The sequence below is a fragment of the Mauremys mutica genome, chromosome 1, assembly GCF_020497125.1.
Source record: "Mauremys mutica isolate MM-2020 ecotype Southern chromosome 1, ASM2049712v1, whole genome shotgun sequence".
In the NCBI taxonomy this organism is placed as follows: Eukaryota; Metazoa; Chordata; order Testudines; family Geoemydidae; genus Mauremys; species Mauremys mutica.
The window spans coordinates 2,180,368-2,202,167 of NC_059072.1; the positions used below are offsets into that span (position 1 = coordinate 2,180,368).

The 21,800-nt window shown below is 63.7% G+C and overlaps 1 protein-coding gene across 5 annotated transcripts in view; it reads left to right on the plus strand.

Annotated features, from left to right (window-relative positions):
* The window catches only part of IMPDH1 (inosine monophosphate dehydrogenase 1), an 86,109-nt gene that overhangs the window by 49,759 nt on the left and 14,550 nt on the right, over window positions 1-21,800 (plus strand). For 4 of the 5 annotated variants that reach the window (XM_045027216.1, XM_045027201.1, XM_045027223.1 and 1 more), the window contains exons 3-11: window positions 3,123-3,171; window positions 8,829-8,930; window positions 9,146-9,220; window positions 16,578-16,784; window positions 17,645-17,732; window positions 18,385-18,584; window positions 19,131-19,221; window positions 20,210-20,314; window positions 20,679-20,822. In XM_045027216.1, the coding sequence (XP_044883151.1) occupies window positions 3,123-3,171; window positions 8,829-8,930; window positions 9,146-9,220; window positions 16,578-16,784; window positions 17,645-17,732; window positions 18,385-18,584; window positions 19,131-19,221; window positions 20,210-20,314; window positions 20,679-20,822 (1,061 nt within the window). The remainder of the gene's footprint in view (window positions 1-3,122; window positions 3,172-8,828; window positions 8,931-9,145; window positions 9,221-16,577; window positions 16,785-17,644; window positions 17,733-18,384; window positions 18,585-19,130; window positions 19,222-20,209; window positions 20,315-20,678; window positions 20,823-21,800) is intronic. The other variant, XM_045027208.1, reaches the window with a different exon arrangement.

Below are 21,800 nucleotides of genomic sequence, written 5' to 3' on the forward strand. Positions count from 1 at the left end.
TGACAGTGGCCCCTGTCCGTGGGAGCGTGGGCTGTTTTCGGGAGTTCGGGGGGGAGATGAGCATTTGACTGGCCACAGGGTCTCCTGCCACTGGCACGAGGCAAGTCCCATCCCCGCGCAGTGCCTCAGTTTCCCCCATTGGTTGATGTCTGGTTGCAGCACTCTGTCTCTGTGCGGGATGAGTTGGAGGCTCAGGGCTGGTTCCCGGCTAGCGGAGGTCAGTCGCTGTCGATCTAGGTCAGGGCTCAGCACAGACAATTTATTCCTCACTCTGCTCCGAGCCAGTGACCGTGACGAGTTGCTGCTTCCTGGCGCTCCTGTACTACCGCAATTGGGGGGGACCCTGGCTGCTGTGCCTTCCTCCTGGGCGTGGGCGCCCCGGGTGCTCTGCCCTGCTGGGAGGGGCAATTCAGCCCCTGGGCTGCCAACTGACACATGCCAAAGCCAGGGCAGGGTGTGAGGCCTGGCTCCCCAGCGCGTGGCTCCCAGGCACACCCTTAGCAGGAGCACCGTGGCACAACCATGCAAGGAGCGGGCAGGGGCACAGCGGCACCAGCACCCGGGCATCCAGTTACGGGGCTGTGGGGACCGTAAGTTGTGAGTTGCTGGGCGTTGGGCGTTCCTGTTCTCCGCCGGAAGCTTGGCCTTGCTGCAGGACCCTGTCACGGGCGGAGGAGACGGGTGCCTCTCCCTGGCCTTTGGCATCTCGAGATCTTGCTATCTAGGAACACGTCCCCGAACCTGGGAGGCTGGGTGCCGTGGGGTAGGCGGCGCGGCAGGCTGGGCAGCAGGCAGCTGTAGCTATGGGCAGAGGAAGAGATGTCCGGTGTCTGGGATGACGCGGTCTGTGGGCCGAGGGAGGTGCAGAGTGGGACATGGGGTGGGGAGAGGAAGGCACAGCCCCTGTTGGAGATCCCAGAGGAGATGGGCATGACCCACCTGCCGGGGTCGGATGCGCCCGGGACAGCTCGGTGTGTCACTAATTGGACCCGTGTTTGCGTTTTACACATAGCCCTGACCCGGGGAGCTGGGGTGGGGGGTGAGGGCTCTCCCCAGCAAGGGCGCAGGCCGGGGGGGAGGGGGGTCAGACTAGACTGGGGCTCTTAATCTTTTGCCTTCTGAGCCCCCCTCCTCCCCCGCAACATGCAATAAAAGCTCCACGGCCCACGGGTGCCACAGCAGCTGCTTTACTGCCTACAGAAGCCAGGGCCGGCGTTAGGGGGTAGCGAGCGGGGCAGTTGCCTGGGGCCCCACGCCACAGAGGCCCCCACAAAGCTACATTGCTCAGGCTTCGGCTTCAGCCCCAGGCGGTGCGGCTTGTGCTTTCTGCCCTGCCCCGGCGAGTCTGCGTCTGGCGGTGGACCCCCTGAAAGCTGCTCACGGCCCCCTAGGCCCCGGACCCCTGCTTGAGAACACTGGAGTAGCCATCCCCGTCTGGCCTGGGCTCCAGGAATCTCCCTGGGGAGGAGGGGGGGGATGGGATGCTGCCACACTGCGCCCTCACCCACATGGAGAGATCCTGTCCCTCCCCCCATTGGACCCCTGTGCGCTGGGATGGGGCAGGGGCTCCGGCGCCAGGCTGCAGGGGGGCGTCGCTGGCCCCTGGGTGGGATCTGGGTGGCTAGAGAGGTGCTGGGTCCTAGTTTTCGGGGGGGCTGGGGAGGTGTGGGCTCCCCCCCCCCGCTCTGCCCAGGGTTGCTGTTTGCAGCTGCTACAGCTGCTTCTATTTTTAGCAGCTGCCTCCCCCTCCTGCCACATCTGAGCGGGAGCCAGGCAAGCGGGGAGGAGCAGGTGCCTTCCTGTAGCTGGGGAAGGAGGAATTCAAGGGGGCCTGGGCGGAGCCCTGCCCCCCCCAGGTCCCTGCCTCTGGGCTCCGCACCCTGTTGACCCCCAAAGGGGCTGGGGGAGCATGCCCAGGTCCCCTCCCCCCTAGCCGACGGAGGGGCCAGTGGGGTGGCATGTCCCTGGCAGAGCTTCATCCATCCTGGACAGGCTGCAGACGGGCCTGCCCCCCTCCCCCAGCTCAAATGCCGCACTGTGCCGGCTGGCGGCCCCCTGTGTGTCGTGCCCGCTGCATCGCCCCCACTCCCTCCCCGCCCAGCACCCTGGTGCCCCCGATGGCCCTTGTGCCCCTGGCTGGCGCCCGTGAATGCAACTGGCCATTGCCGTGAGGGCTCCAGGCCGTGCATGTCCCCCCCACCCCGGCCTTGCCCACGCAGCCCTGCAGGGATGCTGAGCCCCGGCTCTGCCAGTGGAGTGGGGAGCGCGGCCAGGCCCCCTGCAGCGGGCTAGCCCCGCAGGGGTTTGCATCGGCCCCGCCAAGCCAAGCCCTGCCCGGTTCACAAATAGCCCTGGATTAGCAGCTCAGCCAGGGCAGCTGGGCCTCCGTAATCCTGCCTGCCTGCAGCCGTCCTGCTGTGCCAGCCAAGGGCTTCGTAACCTGCCTGGCTGGCTTCCCAGGGGCCCGGCCCCTCAGCCCTGCCTTAGTGCTGGGCAGGGGCTGCCCCGCTGGGCTGAAAGGGGGGCAGGGTCCTGGTACCTGCCCAGCCCACGTATTCAACCCCTCGCGCCGGCCCTGCTCTGTTTTCTGCCCTGTCCTAGGATGTTTGTTCCTGTAGCTCCAGGGGCCGGAGGTTCGGCCAGCGCCAGCTCTCACGGGGGGTGGGGGGAAGGGTTGGGCAGGGCAGGGCGCTGGCTCGGACAGGGGCGACAGGCGGGACACCGGCTCTATCTGGGGGGGGGGTCAGGCCAGGCGGGGCGCCGGCTCTATCTGGGGGGGGGGGGTCAGGCCAGGCGGGGCGCCGGCTCTATCTGGGGGGGGGTCAGGCCAGGCGGGGCGCCGGCTCTGACGGGAGCAGGCAGACATGGGACGGGAGCTTTTCCCTGCTCGCCGGTCCCCTGCCCATCCTGTAAAGCCATCTGGGGCCTGGCCGTGATCACTGCCACGGCCCCATGCCATGGGGACGGCTTGGGGGGAGCCCAGCCTGCCCTCTCTGTGCAGCTGTGGCTGAGCGTGGGCCGGGCTCCAGGGGCGCGGGGTCCCCGAGGGGTGCGGGGCTGAGTGGGGGCCGCAGGGGAGGCCCAGCTGCCGTGTAATCCTCTCCCCCTCTCTGTTTCTGCAGCGACTTCCTGATCCTCCCAGGCTTCATCGATTTCACGGCGGATGAAGTGGTGAGTCGCGCTCGCCGGGGTGTCCGCTGGGCCGGGTGCTGATGGGTGGCATGCCAGCCCCTTGCACCCTGGGGTGGGCAGTGCCTTGCTGCTGGGCACGGGGCCAGGGCAGCACCAGAGCTGGGGGGTGTTAACATTATGAGCCACCTTCCCCCATGGGCAGGCCCCTCTGCCGTCCGCTCACACTCCCGCTAGGTCTAGGGGGTCCCATTGGGCTGGCGTGCAGCCCCCCAACCCGCCCGTCCGCCTGGGAGCAGGGTCCCTGGGGCCCAGCAGGGATGGTGCGGGGTAGAGCTGAAGGAGGAGACCGGGGAAGTGGTGTCCCCGCCATGGGGCCTGCAGGACAGCCTGGGGCCCGAGACGAGCCCGTTGGGGTTCCCTGCACGGCCGTGGGTCTGGGCTCTGCGCTGCATGGGTGATGCATTTGCCCTGTCCTCCGGCTTTCAGGCCCCTTGCCTGCCTGGCCTAGTGCCTCAGGGAGAGGGGTGTCCTCCAGCACCCAGGCCAGCTTCTCCCTGACCCCGGAAACCTTCGCGACCTGCAGCGCCAGCGCGAGGGGCTGGGGGGATGGGCAGATGCTGTGCCAGCTCTCAGCACTCCCTGGCAGGGAGCTGGGCTGAAATGGGGCCGGTGCCCTGTGCGGGGAGCTGGCCTGGGACTGGGCTCTGAGCAGAGAACTGCGCTGAAATGGGGCCGGTGCCCTGTGCGGGGAGCTGGCCTGGGACTGGGCTCTGAGCAGGGAGCTGGGCTGAAATGGGGCTGGTGCCCTGTGCGGGGAGCTGGCTCGGGGCTGGGCTCTGAGCAGGGAGCTGGGCTGAAATGGGGCCGGTGCCCTGTGCGGGGAGCTGGCTCGGGGCTGGGCTCTGAGCAGGGAGCTGGGCTGAAATGGGGCCGGTGCCCTGTGCGGGGAGCTGGCTCGGGGCTGGGCTCTGAGCAGGGAGCTGGCCCGGGGCTGGGCTCTGAGCAGGGAGCTGGCCTGGGGCTGGGCTCTGAGCAGGGAGCTGGCCCGGGGCTGGGCTCTGAGCAGGGAGCTGGGCTGAAATGGGGCCGGTGCCCTGTGCGGGGAGCTGGCTCGGGGCTGGGCTCTGAGCAGGGAGCTGGGCTGAAATGGGGCTGGTGCCCTGTGCGGGGAGCTGGCCCGGGGCTGGGCTCTGAGCAGAGAACTGCGCTGAAATGGGGCCGGTGCCCTGTGCAGGGAGCTGGGCTCTGAGCAGGGAGCCTGGCACAGGTGCGGGGAAGCCCCCGGCCCGGCACGGTCTGGGCCTGGCTTGACCTTTGCTAGGGCTCCGCTGGAGGTGAGGCAGAGCCATGTGGCCTGGGGCTCGTTTCACGCCTGAGGGCATGTGGCTCCGTTGTGCTTGGGGTGGGGGGGTGACGCGCTCTGGCGCAGCCAGTAACGGCTCTAAGCACCTGCCTGCGCCGTCAGCCTCTCTGGCTTCCCGCGCTCGGGCCTGGCCGTGCCAAGCTGCCCTCGTGTTCCCCGGGCGAGGCCCCTCCCTCACCCAGCCGCACTGGAATTAGCGAGCGGGTAGCTGGTGAAGCAGACGGGTCAGTTATGGGCCTGCCCTTCCCATGCTGTGCCCGCCAGCTTGGGGCCGCAGCTGGAGATACAGAGCCTTGGGGAGCCGCGGCTGTTCTGAATCAGACTGGGAGGGAGTGGGGTGTAGTGGTTAGAGCAGGGGGCTGGGACCCAGGACTCCTGAGTTCTGCCCTGGCACTGTCACAGCGAGTCCCTTCCCCCCCCCCGGGCTGAGGTGACGTCTGGCGGGCAGTAGTGTGGAGTCGAACTGCGGAGCCCAGTGGGGGGAGCCCTAGAAGGGGGCGACTCCAGGAGCCTTAACTCCAGAGCACCACGTCGGGTCTCTGCAGCCTGCGGCTCGAGCCCTGTGACCAGTGACTGCTGCTAGCCGGGGCCAGGGGCCCCCAGGGCTGGACCATAGCCTGGCCCCCTCGTCAGTCTGACCTTAATCCCCCCTAGTACACATGGGTGGGGAGCTGGCAGGCAACCCCATGATGCAGCCACAGGCCGGGGGGTGCTGGGACCCGCTTAGCATGCAGCTTGGCCAGGCAGTGGGGGGGCCTGCCAGCCGGTGCAGATCCCGAGTTACCCCCCCACACGCAGGGTGTTTCCTGGCAGCCGTGGGGCGAGCGGGGGGGCTGTGTCTGATGGACCCCGTCCCGTAGCAAGCTGCAGTGTTGCATGCTGGGAGCGGGAGTCCCTGCAGGGGCCCCACTGGTCTGGCTGGCTGGGGTGGGACCCCCGAGCTGGGTTCCCTGGGGTGCGTCGGAGCCTGGCTGGGCCCCGCGCCCCATTTCCTCTGCAGAGCCAGGCAACAGCTCCCAGCTGGGAACCTAGCTCTGGGAGAGCAGCATCTCAGGGGAATCAGGCTCCCAGCTGGGCTCGGCTAATCTGCTGGGAAGCCCGGGAAGGTCAGGCCTGGGGCTGGGAGGGAAGCAGGGAGGGTGGGAAGGGAAGGCCAGCTGGGGCGGGAGAGCCAGCCTCCGTGAGCTCTCCTAGCACGGGACACGGGCGGCTGGGAGCTGCCCCGTCTGAGCTCCCCCAGGCAGGGGGCAGGGCCCAGCGCGCTCCGAGCTCTCCCAGGGTGGGGGCTGGGTTGGGGGTCGGGACCCAGCGCGCTCTGAGCTCTCCCAGCGTGGGGCTGGGTTGGGGGTCGGGACCCAGCGTGCTCTGAGCTCTCCTAGTACGGGACACAGGCGGCTGGGAGCTGCCCTGTCTGAGCTCCCCCAGGGCAGGGGGCAGGGCCCGGCGCTCTCTGAGCTCTCCCAGGGTGGGGGATGGGTTGGGGGTCGGGGCCCGGCGCTCTCCCAGGGTGGGGGATGGGTTGGGGGTCGGGGCCCGGCGCTCTCCGAGCTCTCCCGGGGTGGGGGCTGGGTTGGGGGTCGGGTCCCGGCGCTCTCCGAGCTCTCCCGGGGTGGGGGCTGGGTTGGGGGTCGGGTCCCGGCGCTCTCCGAGCTCTCCCGGGGTGGGGGCTGGGTTGGGGGTCGGGGCCCGGCGCTCTCTGAGCTCTCCCAGGGTGGGGGATGGGTTGGGGGTCGGGGCCCGGCGCTCTCCCAGGGGGGGGGGTGGGTGGGGGGTCGGGGCCCGGCGCTCTCCGAGCTCTCCCGGGGTGGGGGCTGGGTTGGGGGTCGGGTCCCGGCGCTCTCCGAGCTCTCCCGGGGTGGGGGCTGGGTTGGGGGTCGGGTCCCGGCGCTCTCCGAGCTCTCCCGGGTGGGGGCTGGGTTGGGGGTCGGGGCCCGGCGCTCTCTGAGCTCTCCCAGGGTGGGGGATGGGTTGGGGGTCGGGGCCCGGCGCTCTCCCAGGGTGGGGGATGGGTTGGGGGTCGGGGCCCGGCGCTCTCCGAGCTCTCCCGGGGTGGGGGCTGGGTTGGGGGTCGGGTCCCGGCGCTCTCCGAGCTCTCCCGGGGTGGGGGCTGGGTTGGGGGTCGGGGCCCGGCACGCTCCGAGCTCTCCCGGGGTGGGGGCTGGGTTGGGGGTCGGGGCCCGGCACGCTCCGAGCTCTCCCGGGGTGGGGGCTGGGTTGGGGGTCGGGGCCCGGCACGCTCCGAGCTCTCCCGGGGTGGGGGCTGGGTTGGGGGTCGGGGCCCGGCGCTCTCCGAGCTCTCCCGGGGTGGGGGCTGGGTTGGGGGTCGGGGCCCGGCACGCTCCGAGCTCTCCCAGGGTGGGGGCTGGGTTGGGGGTCGGGGCCCGGCCCTCTCCGAGCTCTCCCGGGGTGGGGGCTGGGTTGGGGGTCGGGGCCCGGCGCGCTCCGAGCTCTCCCAGGGTGGGGGCTGGGTTGGGGGTCGGGGCCCGGCCCTCTCCGAGCTCTCCCGGGGTGGGGGCTGGGTTGGGGGTCGGGGCCCGGCGCTCTCCGAGCTCTCCCGGGGTGGGGGCTGGTTTGGGGGTCGGGGCCCGGCGCTCTCCGAGCTCTCCCGGGGTGGGGGCTGGGTTGGGGGTCGGGGCCCGGCCCTCTCCGAGCTCTCCCGGGGTGGGGGCTGGGTTGGGGGTCGGGGCCCGGCCCTCTCCGAGCTCTCCCGGGGTGGGGGCTGGGTTGGTGGTCAGGGCCCGGCGCTCTCCGAGCTCTCCCAGGGTGGGGTTTGGGATCCAGCACGCTCCGAGCTCTAGGGCCGGGACCCTGTGCACGTGGGACGTGCTTGTATTAGCCACCAGACCGCATGAGCCTCCCTCATGGGTTGCAGAGTGGAGCGGCCGGGCTCCCTTGTGGCTCGGGCAGTGGGGTGGGACCCAGGAGCTCTGGGGTCTAGTCCTGGCACTGCCTCCGTGTTGCCAGGGCCGTGTCCCTTCGGCCTGCGCGCTGTGGTGCGCCCACGGGGAAGTGCTGCGCTCGGCCCAGTGCCTGGCACCGTGCCACCTCCCACTGCCGTGGGCTGCAGGACAGGGTCGGGCGTGGCCCTCGGGTGCTGTGTCCATCACAGGCCCCTGCCATGATGCTGCTCCCCGGCCAGCTCCCTGCTGTGTCACCCGGGGTGGTGGGCTGGCGCTGAGGCGTGCCCAGCAGCTGGCTGGGTGGAGGCATGAAAAGACCCCGTCGCTGGGGAGCTCAGCGCTGGTGGGCCTGGTTGTAGGGCAGGGCCTGAGCTGTCCCTGTGGCGCTCAGCCTGAGGGGGATGGGCTGTGGGGGGCCGGGTGTCCCGTCGAGCCGGCCGGGCGAGCCTGGGGGTGGTGAAGAAATACAGCCATTGGCGCCGTGGGGGGAATGCTGGGGGCCGTACGCTGGGGCCTGCAGAGAAGGAGCCGTGGGGCGGGTGGGAGTGTGGCCTGCTGAGTATGTGGGGCAGGGGCAGGAGGGCTGGGACCCTCTGTGGGGCTGAGCACGGAGCCCCGGGGGAAGAGGGGGCTTGGGGCAGGGCTGCGTCCTAAGGAAGCCCTGTGTGAGCTCCAGGCCCCCATCAGGCCGTATCTAGGGGATAACGCCTGGCGAGCCACAGGCACTAGGGTGGGGGCGTCTCCCCCGTCCGGCCAGGCGCTGCTGGGTAGGAGGGCGGGGCTGCAGCCAGCGCCTGGCCCAGCCTGGGCATCTCCTGGCATCGGGCCTGGCAGCTGGGCAGCCCTGGGCTAGGGCTGGTGTTGGATTCACAGCTCTGCCCCCCCTCCCCTGCCAGGGAGAGTCAGTGCAGGGGGTGGGGGGCTGAGGGGCTCAGGGCTCTGTGTCTCTCCCCCCTCCCCATGGAGAGTCAGGGTGGGAGGGTGGGGGCCGAGGGGCTCGTGGCTCTGCCTCCCCCGGGGAGGGTTAATACGGGTGGGGGCCGAGGGGCTCGTGGCTCTGCCTCCCCCGGGGAGGGTTAATACGGGTGGGGGCCGAGGGGCTCACGGCTCTGCCTCCCCCGGGGAGGGTTAATACGGGTGGGGGCCGAGGGGCTCACGGCTCTGCCTCCCCCGGGGAGGGTTAATACGGGTGGGGGCTGAGGGGCTCACGGCTCTGCCTCCCCCGGGGAGGGTTAATACGGGTGGGGGCTGAGGGGCTCACGGCTCTGCCTCCCCCGGGGAGGGTTAATACGGGTGGGGGCTGAGGGGCTCACGGCTCTGCCTCCCCCGGGGAGGGTTAATACGGGTGGGGGCTGAGGGGCTCACGGCTCTGCCTCCCCCGGGGAGGGTTAATACGGGTGGGGGCTGAGGGGCTCACGGCTCTGTACCCCCAGGACCTGACCTCGGCGCTGACCCGCAAGATCACCCTGAAGACGCCGCTCATCTCGTCGCCCATGGACACGGTCACTGAGTCGGACATGGCGATCGCCATGGCGGTGAGAGCTGGGGCGGGGGGGGGGGGGGTCCACAGCTCTGATGTCAGTGGCCCCGGTTCCCCTCCCTAAGCCTCTCGCTGGAGACTGACCCAGCCCTGAGCGTCAGGCAGCTGGGCTGGGCGCCTCGTGAGCACCCTTCCCCTGCGCCGCCCCCCCACGGGGCACCCCCATTGCTCCGTGGAGCCGGCCGAGGCTGACACGCTCTCTCCCCGCAGCTGATGGGCGGCATCGGGATCATCCACCACAACTGCACCCCGGAGTTCCAGGCCAACGAGGTGCGCAAGGTGAAGGCAAGTACCAGCCGCGCCCTGGGGCAACCCTGGCAGCAGGGGACTGGCTCTGGTCAGACGCGGGGTCCAGCCTGCCCTGCCCCTCCTCGCCCTGCACCTCTGGGGACCCTGGTCCTTTGTGGGCCCCCACCCCAGTGTGCGCGGCGCCCCCGGGGAGCCGTTCCCAGCAGACGCCTGTGCCGGGCCTGAGCATCCAGCTCTGACGGGCTTCCCGGCTGCAGGGAGGTTAGCGCTCCACGGAGGGCGGGGGGGGGGGTCTGAGCCAGGTGGAGACACCTGGTGCTGCCCCCCTTGGGCCTGCTGGGTCGTTCCCAGAGCCCTGGGGCATCCGGGTGGCTGTGGAGGGAGAGATCTGCCCAGCGCCCTGGTGCCAGCAGGCCTGGGGATGGAGCCGTGAGCTCCTGGCACCCGCTGCCTGTGTGCATGCTGTGGGGAGTGCCGGGCTGAGTGAGGTGTCACCCCCCAGGATCGTGGGGCATTAGCAAGGCCAGAGTGCTTGGGATGAACGGGCGTTGGGTGGGGCGCTGTGGGGTACGGTCCCTGGAGAGCAGGGCTGTGCGGGTCAGTGGGGAGATTGGCGCGCCCCGGGGAGCGTAGGGGCAGGGTTGGTTTTCATAACACTGTGACGGGGCGGTTCTGGCGGGACGCAACTGAGAGTGCCAATTCAGGACAAATCGCTCAAACAGGGCAGTCACAGCCCTAGGCTGGGGTTTTTCCACCTCTAAGGCAAACCAAACCAGCCAGACAAAAAGGACTTCGGTCTCACCCCACTGGCTAACCACAAGTCACACAAGCAATTTCCTTAGGCACTCCAGTCTCCCAGTATCACCACCAGTGCACTCGTCCTGGGGATGAATGGTTATGAAAACCAACACCCCAATAAAAGAAAAAGGTTCTCTCGATCCCAAAGGACCAAGCCCCAGACCCAGGTCAATATACACATCAGATCTTACCCACAAATCACGCTGTTGCCAATCCTTTAGAATCTAAAATCTAAAGGTTTATTCATAAAGGGAAAAAGGTAGAGATGAGAGCTAGAATTGGTTAAATGGAATCAATTACATACAGTAATGGCAAAGTTCTTAGTTCAGGCTTGCAGCAGAGATGGCATAAACTGCAGGTTCAAATCAAGTCTCTGGAACATCCCCCGCTGGGATGGGTCATTCAGTCCTTTGTGCAGAGCTTCAGTTTGTAGCAAAGTCCCTCCAGAGGTAAGAAGCAGGACTGAAGACAAGATGGAGATGAGGCATCAGCCTTTTATAGGCTTTTCCAGGTGTAAGAACCTCTTTGTCCTTACTGTGGAAAATTACAGCAAAATGGAGTCTGGAGTCACATGGGCCAGTCCCTGCATACTTCGCTGAGTCATAAGGCGTGCCTGCCTTCTCTCCATGGGTCAATTGTGTAGCTGATAGTCCTTAATGGGCCATCAAGCATGCTAAGCAGAGCTAACACCAACTTGTCTGGGATGTTTCCCAGAAGCACAGCACCAACTTGAAATACAGACAGTATAGAGCCAATATACATAACTTCAGCTAAAAATGATACATGCACCCAGACAGCATAATCCTAACCAGCAACCCATAACCTGGTCTTAGACACCTTATATGACCCCCTTTACCTAAGATTTGGTGCCACTACAGGACCTTGGTTGCAACCCATGTTCTATATGGTCCCAATTTATATCAATAACGTCACAGCCCCAACGCAAAATTGATGCAGGAAGGGATGTCACAAACATCGCTGACTGCATCCCAAGAGCCCCCTTCCTTGGGTCTGTCTCACTACAGCTAGTGTTGGGCTAGAGGCCGTACCAGCGTATAACAGAAATGGTTTATTAAAGTTATGTTCAATAACATGACTGAATCTCTTTACAAACTTAAGGTAGAACTTGGTTTGAACAACAGTGGATTGGATCTGCTTTTGCCTAACAGAAGTCACTGGCTGAAGGGGTGGGCTCTCTGTGCCAACAGCTATTAGCAAAAAGAACAGGAGTACTTGTGGCACCTTAAAGACTAACAAATTTATTTTAGCATGAGCTTTCGTGAGCTGCAGCTCAGTCTTTCTTCTCCCTGCCAGCCAGGTAATTTGCATCAACACAGACACTAGCTTTTAACTTCTTAGCTGCTATGGATTCCAAGGCTGGACTTTGTCTTACAGAGATACCACACAAATCCAAAGGGTCTGAGGGTGAGAGCTGGCTTGCTCTCCCCTGCCTCCTCAAGCATTCAGCCATAAAACTGTTCTGCTCTGAAACACCAGTAACTGAATCTGTCCTCAGATCCTGAAGCACAGACTGCTCACTCACAGAATCAGCATGGAGACATTCCTGTTCCAACACCATTGTCTTTCCAACAAGCTGGCCCCACACAGCCACCTGGTTATAGGGCTGCTCAACTTTCTTAACAGCTTTTACTCCATCTGAGACCTTTTCAAAGCTGCCCACACTGGATCTCTCAAAAGCAAAGTCAGTGGATCCATTCACAACCGAAAATTTCTGGCTGTTAGGAACTAAAACTTTCTTGATTAAATCACTTCCACACCCTTCAGTTGCAGCAAATTGCTTGCACAAATTACCAGGAGGATTCCCTTCCCTAGGAGCTTTTCTAAGCAGCAATTCACCCCTCACAGCAATTCTGTCCTTCCCTGCTTCACTTAGGGCTTGCTCTAAAGGAACACTTTCCTGAGCAACCACAAACTGTTGCTGGGTCTCACTTACATTTAGAATCACCTCTGGCCCATCAGGCAGATTTCTACACAATCCCCTTTCAGGCAAACGTACAGACTTTCTAGATAACAGGTCAGAAGCAGTCTCCTTCCCTTGGCCATGAACAAGTTCAGGAATCTTTTCCTTCTTGCTACAAGTGGTCAAACGGTCAGTAGGTAACACAATTAAATCACCTTTCTGCTCTCCTTGTGCCCTGGCTAGGGTATCACCCTGATCAGACAGAGTTGCTACACCCTTTTCCAGCCACCCATTAGCAACTGGCAAACTACAAGCACCAGAATTGTCTGGTCTCTGGGAATTTGCTATGACACTAACTGGATGCAACCTAGTTACAGTGCCATTCTCCCCAGCAGACACAAACTCAGGACCATTCCCTTCCTAGGCTTTAGCTGTATTTACAACCAACTCCGAGACAACTGAATCACCCTCAACCATCACAGACTGAAAGGCACCTTCTATCTGCTCCACAGACACAGAAGAGCCGGAGACACATTCTCCTTCACCAGACACACAGCTTGGGATCTCATCTCCCTTGTCCCAGCACACAGGGCTGTTCACAGACAACTGCTTGGAGATTGGGGTAACTTCCTCCATAGGCAAGTCAATACCCCTGACAGACACAGGCACATTCCCTTCACTGTCACATTTCTCCACACAGGAAACAGGTAAGGGATAGGGACACTCATTTTCCACTATCCCTCCCTTCCCAAACTGCTGACTGGACAAAGCCATCAGCTCACAAGGCTGCCTAGGCCCCTCCAAACTTTCCCTACCAGGCACATTGCCACTCCCAACAGGTAAGCTGCTGCTTTTTTCACTACACTGAGCTACTTCCAGCAAATCACAGTTACCCATTTCAGGTTCACTTTTACAAGCTGCACTAGCCACCAATCCATCACCCATTACAAATCTACCCTCTCCTTCCTCAGTTAGGGCTTCCACCTGACTATTTACTTTAATTTGCTCCTGAGAAACATTTTCCTCACCCACGAGATCTTTTTGCTCTTGATCTAACTTCAGATTCCCTTCTGAGACATCAGACAAACATTCAGAAACTCCACTCACAGACACGCTGCTTTTTGGCACAGACAAACCTTTGGAGCAACCCACCTCAGGCAAATCATTGCTCACAATAGACACAGGTTTAAGATTATTCCTCTCCTGTGACTGGCTGTCTGGACTGAACAAAGCTTTAACAGTTTCCCCAATTAAAAGATCTTTAGGCAATAACTTCCTGACGCCAGCTATCACTTCATGCTGAGCCCCATTCCACTCAAGGTGGATTCTGGCTAAAGGCACACGGACAGTAAACTCACAGAGGATCACAACATTCACACCCTGATTTGGTAAATAATCTTCCTCTTTGACCAGATCTGCTCTAACAAGAGTGATGTTAGAAGCCATAATTTGCCCTAAACAGCTTTTACCATTGACTTTTACACTCTCTATGAATTTTCCATTCCCACTCCCATACATAGCACTGGCACAATTTATGGGGCCACCCTCTACTGAACACACAGTAACAGCATTGACATAAAGGTGGCATTGTTGGGGTACATTTGGTTACCCCCAGACAACTGCTCAGAGTTATACAACATACCAACATTGTTACAAACTGGACTTTCAAGAGGATACAATTTTTGCTGTTCTTCCATTGCTTTTTTGACTTGAAGCTGAAGTCTGGCAGTTTCTTGTTGCATCTTGTGAGTCTCCTGTTGCATCTGTCGAGTTTTCTCCTCAGCAGCCAGCAGCTCCAGACGCCTCTTACGAGCTTTTTCTTCTCTCTCAGTAGCTTCTTTCTTTCTCTCAGCAGCCTCTTTCTCCATTCGAATTTCTGCCAGTTCTTGCTCATAATCAAACTGCAGGCTGTCTCTCAAGGCTTGCAGTTTCCTTGCTTTTCCTGATGCTTTCTGTCTCATGGTCACTGATCTTTAACCAACCAAACTCTCAATCCCAAATTTAAAATTTGGATAGCGTGGGGTTCTGACCCAAAGCTTAATTGACCTGGTTCTGTGGATCCAAGCACGACTACGCCACTGTGACGATGCGGTTCTGGCGGGACCCAACTGAGAGTGCCAAATCAGGACAAATCGCTCAAACAGGGCAGTCACAGCCCTAGGCTGGGGTTTTTCCACCTCTAAGGCAAACCAAACCAGCCAGACAAAAAGGACTTTGGTTTCACCCCACTGGCTAACCACAAGTCACACAAGCAATTTCCTTAGACACTCCAGTCTCCCAGTATCACCACCAGTGCACTCGTCCTGGGGATGAATGGTTATGAAAACCAACACCCCAATAAAAGAAAAAGGTTCTCTCGATCCCAAAGGACCAAGCCCCAGACCCAGGTCAATATACACATCAGATCTTACCCACAAATCACGCTGTTGCCAATCCTTTAGAATCTAAAATCTAAAGGTTTATTCATAAAGGGGAAAAGGTAGAGATGAGAGGTAGAATTGGTTAAATGGAATCAATTACATACAGTAATGGCAAAGTTCTTAGTTCAGGCTCGTAGCAGAGATGGAATAAACTGCAGGTTTAAATCAAGTCTCTGGAACATCCCCCGCTGGGATGGGTCATTCAGTCCTTTGTTCAGAGCTTCAGTTTGTAGCAAAGTCCCTCCAGAGGTAAGAAGCAGGATTGAAGACCAGAGGGACATGATGCATCAGCCTTATATAGGCTTTTCCAGGTGTAAGAACCTCTTTGTCCTTACTGTGGAAAATTACAGCAAAATGGAGTCTGGAGTCACATGGGCCAGTCCCTGCATACTTTGCTGAGTCATAAGGCGTGTCTGCCTTCTCTCCATGGGTCAATTGTGTAGCTGATGGTCCTTAATGGGCCATCAGGCAGGCTAAGCAGAGCTAACACCAGCTTGTCTGGGATATCACCCAGAAGCACATCACCAACTTGAAATACAGACAGTATAGAGCCAATATACATAACTTCAACTAAAAATGATACATGCACACAGACAGCATAATCATAACCAGCAACCCAGAACCTGGTCTTAGACACCTTATATGTCCCCCTTTACCTAAGATTTGGTGCCACTACAGCACCTTGGTTGCAACCCATGTTCTATATGGTCCCAATTTATATCAATAACGTCACAGGGTCAGTGGGGAGATTGGTGCCCCCCGGGGAGTGTAGGGGCCGGGGGGGGCGCTGTGGGGCAGGGTCCCTGGAGAGCCGGGCTGTGCGGGTCAGTGGGGAGATTGGCGCCCCCTGGGGAGTGTAGGGTCAGGGTGGGGCGCTGTGGGGCAGGGTCCCTGGAGAGCAGGGCTGTGCGGGTCAGTGGGGAGATTGGCGCCCCTTGGGGAGCGTAGGGGCCGGGTGGGGCGCTGTGGGGCAGGGTCCCTGGAGAGCCGGGCTGTGCGGGTCAGTGGGGAGATTGGTGCCCCCCGGGGAGCGTAGGGGCAGGGTGGGGCGCTGTGGGGCAGGGTCCCTGGAGAGCAGAGCTGTGCGGGTCAGTGGGGAGATTGGTGCCCCCCGGGGAGGGTAGGGGCCAGGTGGGGCGCTGTGGGGCAGGGTCCCTGGAGAGCAGGGCTGTGCGGGTCAGTGGGGAGATTGGCGCCCCCCGGGGAGCGTAGGGGCAGGGTGGGGCGCTGTGGGGCAGGGTCCCTGGAGAGCAGGGCTGTGCGGGTCAGTGGGGAGATTGGCGCCCCCTGGGGCGCTGTGGGGCAGGGTCCCTGGAGAGCAGGGCTGTGTGGGTCAGGCGCCCCCCAGGGAGCGTAGGGGCCGGGGGGGGCGCTGTGGGGCAGGGTCCCTGGAGAGCCGGGCTGTGTGGGTCAGGCGCCCCCCGGGGAGCGTAGGGGCCGGGGGGGGCGCTGTGGGGCAGGGTCCCTGGAGAGCAGGGCTGTGTGGGTCAGGCGCCCCCCGGGGAGCGTAGGGGCAGGGTGGGGCGCTGTGGGGCAGGGTCCCTGGAGAGCAGGGCTGTGTGGGTCAGGCGCCCCCCGGGGAGCGTAGGGGCCGGGGGGGGGCGCTGTGGGGCAGGGTCCCTGGAGAGCCGGGCTGTGTGGGTCAGGCGCCCCCCGGGGAGCGTAGGGGCAGGGTGGGGCGCTGTGGGGCAGGGTCCCTGGAGAGCCGGGCTGTGCGGGTCAGTGGGGAGATTGGTGCCCCCCGGGGAGGGTAGGGGCAGGGTGGGGCGCTGTGGGGCAGGGTCCCTGGAGAGCAGGGCTGTGTGGGTCAGGCGCCCCCCGGGGAGCGTAGGGGCAGGGTGGGGCGCTGTGGGGCAGGGTCCCTGGAGAGCCGGGCTGTGTGGGTCAGGCGCCCCCCGGGGAGCATAGGGGCCGGGGGGGGCGCTGTGGGGCAGGGTCCCTGGAGAGCAGGGCTGTGTGGGTCAGGCGCCCCCCGGGGAGCGTAGGGGCCGGGGGGGGGCGCTGTGGGGCAGGGTCCCTGGAGAGCCGGGCTGTGTGGGTCAGGCGCCCCCCGGGGAGCGTAGGGGCCGGGGGGGGGCGCTGTGGGGCAGGGTCCCTGGAGAGCCGGGCTGTGTGGGTCAGGCGCCCCCCGGGGAGCGTAGGGGCAGGGTGGGGCAGTCGCGGGGTTGGCACCCGGGCGGGCGCTTGCGGGAGGCTAACCCTGGTCTGTGCTGCAGGCGCCCGGCTGGTGACTCCCCCTCTCCCTCCCCTGCAGAAATTTGAGCAGGGCTTCATCACGGACCCGGTGGTGATGAGCCCCACGCACAACGTGGGAGACGTCTTCGAGGCCAAGCTGCGGCACGGCTTCTCGGGGATCCCCGTCACCGAGACGGGCAAGATGGGCAGCAAGCTGGTGGGCATTGTCACCTCGCGGGACATCGACTTCCTCACCGAGAAGGACTATGCCACCTACCTCAGCGAGGTACCGCCCGCCCCCGGCACGCCTGGGGCCCTGCCCCGGACACGGCCTCCCCTGCGCCCCCCTGTGCCGCTCAGTGTCCGGGCTGGGCCCGCTGGGGGGCGGCTTGGAATTCGCTGCCCTCTGGTAGCTCAGCCCCCTAACATGGTGCTGTGAGGCCAGGCACCCAGTTCTGTGGGGTGGGGGTGCACAGGGGGTGGGGACATTGGGGCAGGGTGACCAGACAGCAGGTGTGAAAATCGGGATGGGGGTGGGGGGTAATAGGAGCCTATATAAGAAAAAGCCCCAAATATCAGGACTGTCCCTATAAAATCGGGACATCTGGTCACCCTATTTTGGGGAGAGGGGCAGGGGGCGGGGCAGGGGGATAGAGGGGGTGGAGCTGTTGGGGAAGGGGCAGGGGCAGGAGGAGTAGAGGGGTGGGGCTGTTGGGGGAGGGGCAGGGCACTGGGGTGGAGGGGTCAGGAGGAGTAGAGGGGGTGGGGCTGTTGGGGGAGTGGCAGGGCACTGGGGTGGAGGGGTCAGGAGGAGTAGAGGGGGTGGGGCTGTTGGGGGAGGGGCAGGGGCAGGAGGAGTAGAGGGGTGGGGCTGTTGGGGGAGGGGCAGGGGCAGGAGGAGTAGAGGGGGTGGGGCTGTTGGGGGAGGGGCCGGGCACTGGGGTGGAGGGGTCAGGAGGAGTAGAGGGGGTGGGGCTGTTGGGGGAGGGGCAGGGGCAGGAGGAGTAGAGGGGTGGGGCTGTTGGGGGAGGGGCAGGGCACTGGGGTGGAGGGGTCAGGAGGAGTAGAGGGGGTGGGGCTGTTGGGGGAGGGGCAGGGCACTGGGGCCCCTCTGGTTGCGCTGCCATGTGCCGTTTGGCCCCGCAGGTGATGACGAAGCGAAACGACCTGGTGGTGGCACCCGCCGGGGTCACCCTGAAGGAGGCCAATGAGATCCTGCAGCGCAGCAAGAAAGGTACCAGGGGCCTTGCGCCGCCTGCCCTGTCCTGGGCACTGGAGAGAAACGGCTCCGCCGGCGCCCCTCATTCCTGGCCCACAGCCCCTGCCAGCCCAGCCCTGGGCGCTGTGAGCTGACGGGGGGGATGGCAGGGGAGAGACTGAGACGCTGCCAAGCCCATGATGGGTTCTTTGCTGCCCCAGGGCTGGTGCCCCCTGTGCCCGGGCAGGAGGCCAAGTGGGACCCCCTGTGCTCTTTAACCCGGGCTCCCTCTCCTTGCTGACTCTGCGGGTGGTTCTCCGGGGCATGGAGCAGAGCGAGCTGCAGTGGCAGTGCCTGGCCCGGGCGCTAGAGGTGGACAGGGGCGTGTGGGGCAGCCCCACGTGCTCGGAGTGGCGGGCAGGGCGCTGTGGCCGAGGTTCCAGTGTCAGCAGCAGCTGACGTTTGAGGAGGGGGCTGCCAGGACTGAGCTGGGCTGCGGGCACTGGCTTGTCTCCGTGCAGGTCTCGGATGGGCTGAGCTGGGGGTGGTGGGGCTGTTAGCCAGGGTCAGCGTTAAAGGCCAGTAACCAGCCACGGCCCCACCATGGAGCCAGCCCCACTGCGCGTGCGACTGTGGCCGCGGGGCTCTGCCAGGTGCCCCCCTCACCACCGTGCCCTCCCCGTGCCAGGGAAGCTGCCCATCGTGAACGACAGCGACGAGCTGGTGGCCATCATCGCCCGCACGGACCTGAAGAAGAACCGCGACTACCCGCTGGCCTCCAAGGACTCCCGCAAGCAGCTGCTGTGCGGGTCAGCCATCGGCACCCGCGAGGACGACAAGTACCGGCTCGACCTGCTCACGCAGGCCGGCGTCGACGTGGTGGTGCTGGTGGGTACCGGGCTCGGGGGGGCTCCCTGCTGCCCCCCGGCCCAGCAGCCTCCCTGACCCCCGGCACAGCGAGGGTTAAGGCCCTGAGCTCCTTGCCTGGCCAAGCCAGATGCTTGGCACCTCCCTGCCCGGGTCAGATGACCCCCACCCTGCCCCAGATCGGATCGTCTGCTGGGCCTGGTGTCTGCCACCCGGAGCAGGGCAGCTGGTGATGGAGCAGGGTGTGCATGGGGCCAGTCTCCCAGCCTGAGGAGCTGGATCGGTCCCACATCGTTTCAGGCTCGCCGGGATACCAGCTCGCTCTGCATGGGCTCTGCCGCCTTAGGGAGAGCTGCCAGGCCAGGTGTGTGCTGGTGGGCGGGGAAGGAGCCAGGATGCCCCTGGGCGGAGCGGGGCTTGGCGATGAGGGCTGGGGATCTCCCTTCCGGGGCTGGCTGGGCCCATTAGCAGTCACGGCGGGGGCTGGGGTCAGTGTGGGGGCAGGGCCAGAGCGGTCTCTCCTGCTCCCTTCCTGCTCTAACTGTGGTGTCATCCCCCCGCCCCCAGGACTCCTCCCAGGGCAATTCCGTGTACCAGATCGGCATGATCCATTACATCAAGCAGAAATACCCTGAGCTGCAGGTGATCGGTGGGAATGGTGAGTCTCTGGGGGCCGCAGCCCTGGCTGGCGGGTGCAGGGTGGGGCACTCACGGGGCCGTGGCTCTGACGGGCACAGCACTGCTCCAGCTCCAGCAAGGGCGGTGTGGAGCTGCGTGTGGGGAACCACTGCCGGAATGCCCCACGTGGCGCGTCTGGGCCCAGGGCTCTGCTCGCTCCCCGGCACGGCTCCGGTGCCCGGCACGGCTCCGGTGCCCGGCACGGCACATCTGGGCCTAGGGCTCTGCTCGCTCCCCGGCACGGCTCCGGTGCCCGGCACGGCACGTCTGGGCCTAGGGCTCTGCTCGCTCCCCGGCACGGCTCCGGTGCCCGGCACGGCGCGTCTGGGCCCAGGGCTCTGCTCGCTCCCCGGCACGGCTCCGGTGCCCGGCACGGCGCGTCTGGGCCCAGGGCTCTGCTCGCTCCCCGGCACGGCTCCGGTGCCCGGCACGGCGCGTCTGGGCCCAGGGCTCTGCTCGCTCCCCGGCACGGCTCCGGTGCCCGGCACGGCGCGTCTGGGCCCAGGGCTCTGCTCGCTCCCCGGCACGGCTCCAGTGCCCGGCACGGCACGTCTGGGCCCGAGGCCCTACGCCAGGGGCTCCCCCCGATGCTGAGGGGGGCCCTGCCCTGTTCTGGGCAGCTGGGCACCACGCTGCTGGCCACAATTGCTGAGCTAGGCGGAGCTGGAGCGAGTGCTCACCGTGATGGGATCGGAGCAGTTTCCTGGCCCCTCTGCGACCCAGTGACCCGGAGTTGTACCAGATCCTGCCTGCCCAGACTCGTGGGAGCAGCCCTGCCAGAGCCAGCAGTCTGCCAACGCCATCCTCCCCTGCTCTGCCCGGTCCAGCCTCCCTGCTGCAGGGGGGGGGGGGGAGGGAAGATGTGGCTGGGATTCCCGGTCTGAGTGCAGCCCAGGCGGGGCCCTGGTCTCTGCCCCGGGCCCAGTGACCAGGTATTTCATGGCTGCCTTTGCTTTTCTCTCCTATTGGATCCACAGTGGTGACAGCGGCGCAGGCCAAGAACCTGATTGATGCAGGGGTGGACGGCCTGCGTGTGGGCATGGGCTGCGGCTCCATCTGCATCACACAGGAAGGTAGGGGCGTGCTCTGGGCATCGCGGGGGGCCCTCGCAGCCCCAGGGCCGGCCCCCATGGGGGTCAGCAGTCCCTGGCGGGGCAGGAAGGGCCCAGGTCAGTGTCCCGCCGGGCAGAGGTGTAGCTGAGGTTATGTGGGGGCTGCTCCGCCCCACCACCTCCTTCCCCCCCACCCTGCTGGAGGACTCCAGGCCCCTGCTCAGGCCAGGCTGGCGCTGCAGGGAACAGCTTGCTCCTGTGCGCTCGGCTCTGGGCCTTTGTCAGCATGGCTGACACCTGCAGCTGGCAGAGGAACCCAGCCTCACGCGGTGCCCAGCGTGTCAGTGGACTGCCCCGGCGCTGACAGTCCTGTCTCTGGCTGCAGTGATGGCGTGCGGCAGGCCCCAGGGCACAGCGGTGTACAAGGTGGCGGAGTACGCCCGCAGGTTCGGTGTGCCCGTGATCGCCGATGGCGGCATCCAGACCGTGGGGCATGTGGTGAAGGCGCTGTCTCTAGGAGCCTCTACGGGTGAGTGAGCCTGTCGCCGTGGGGCCAGCCTGCCTGTCCCCAGTGCATCCACCCCGTGCTGCTGGGCGTAATGACACAACGGAGAGTACCAGTTCAGGACCAATTACTGGGAGCAGGGCAGTCACAGCCCAAGGCTGGTGGTTTTTTCACTTCTAAGGCAAACCAAACCTGCCACACAGGGAGGACTTTGGTCTCACCCCACTGGCTAACTACAAGTCACACAAGCAATTCCCTTAAACACTCCAGATTCCCAGTATCACCACCAGTCCCACTCGTCCTGGGGACGACTGGTTATGAAAACCAACACCCCAGTAAAATAAAAGGTTCTCCCGATCCCAAAGGACCAAGCCCCAGACCCAGGTCAATATACACATCAGATCTTACCCACAAATCACGCTGTTGCCAATCCTTTAGAATCTAAAGGTTTATTCATAAAAGGAAATAAATATAAATGAGAGCTAGAATTGGTTAAATGGAATCAATTACACACAGTAATGGCAAAGTCTTGGTTCAGGCTTGTAGCAGTGATGGAATAAACTGCAGGTTCAAATCAAGTCTCTGGAACATCCCCAGCTGGAATGGGTCATTCAGTCCTTTTCAGAGCTTCAGTTTGTAGCAAGGTTCCTTCAGAGGTATGAAGGAGGATTGAAGACAAGATGGAGGGGTTTCCAGGCCTTTTATATTCTCTGCCCCCTGGAAGGACCCCTTTGTTCATTCTGTGGAAAATCACAACAGCAAGATGGAGTCTGGAGTCACATGGGCAAGTCACATGTCCATGCATGACTCAGTTTGCAGGCGACGCCATTGTTTATATGTTAGTTTGAACATTCCCTGCTCAGATGTGGGTTGGCATCTCCCAAGTTCATTGTCAGTTAAGTGTTTCCTGATTGGGCACTTACTGAGGCCTGGTCTGCTCGGGGGTGGGAGAGATCGATCTAAGATACGCAACTTCAGCTACGAGAATAGTCGATGTATCTT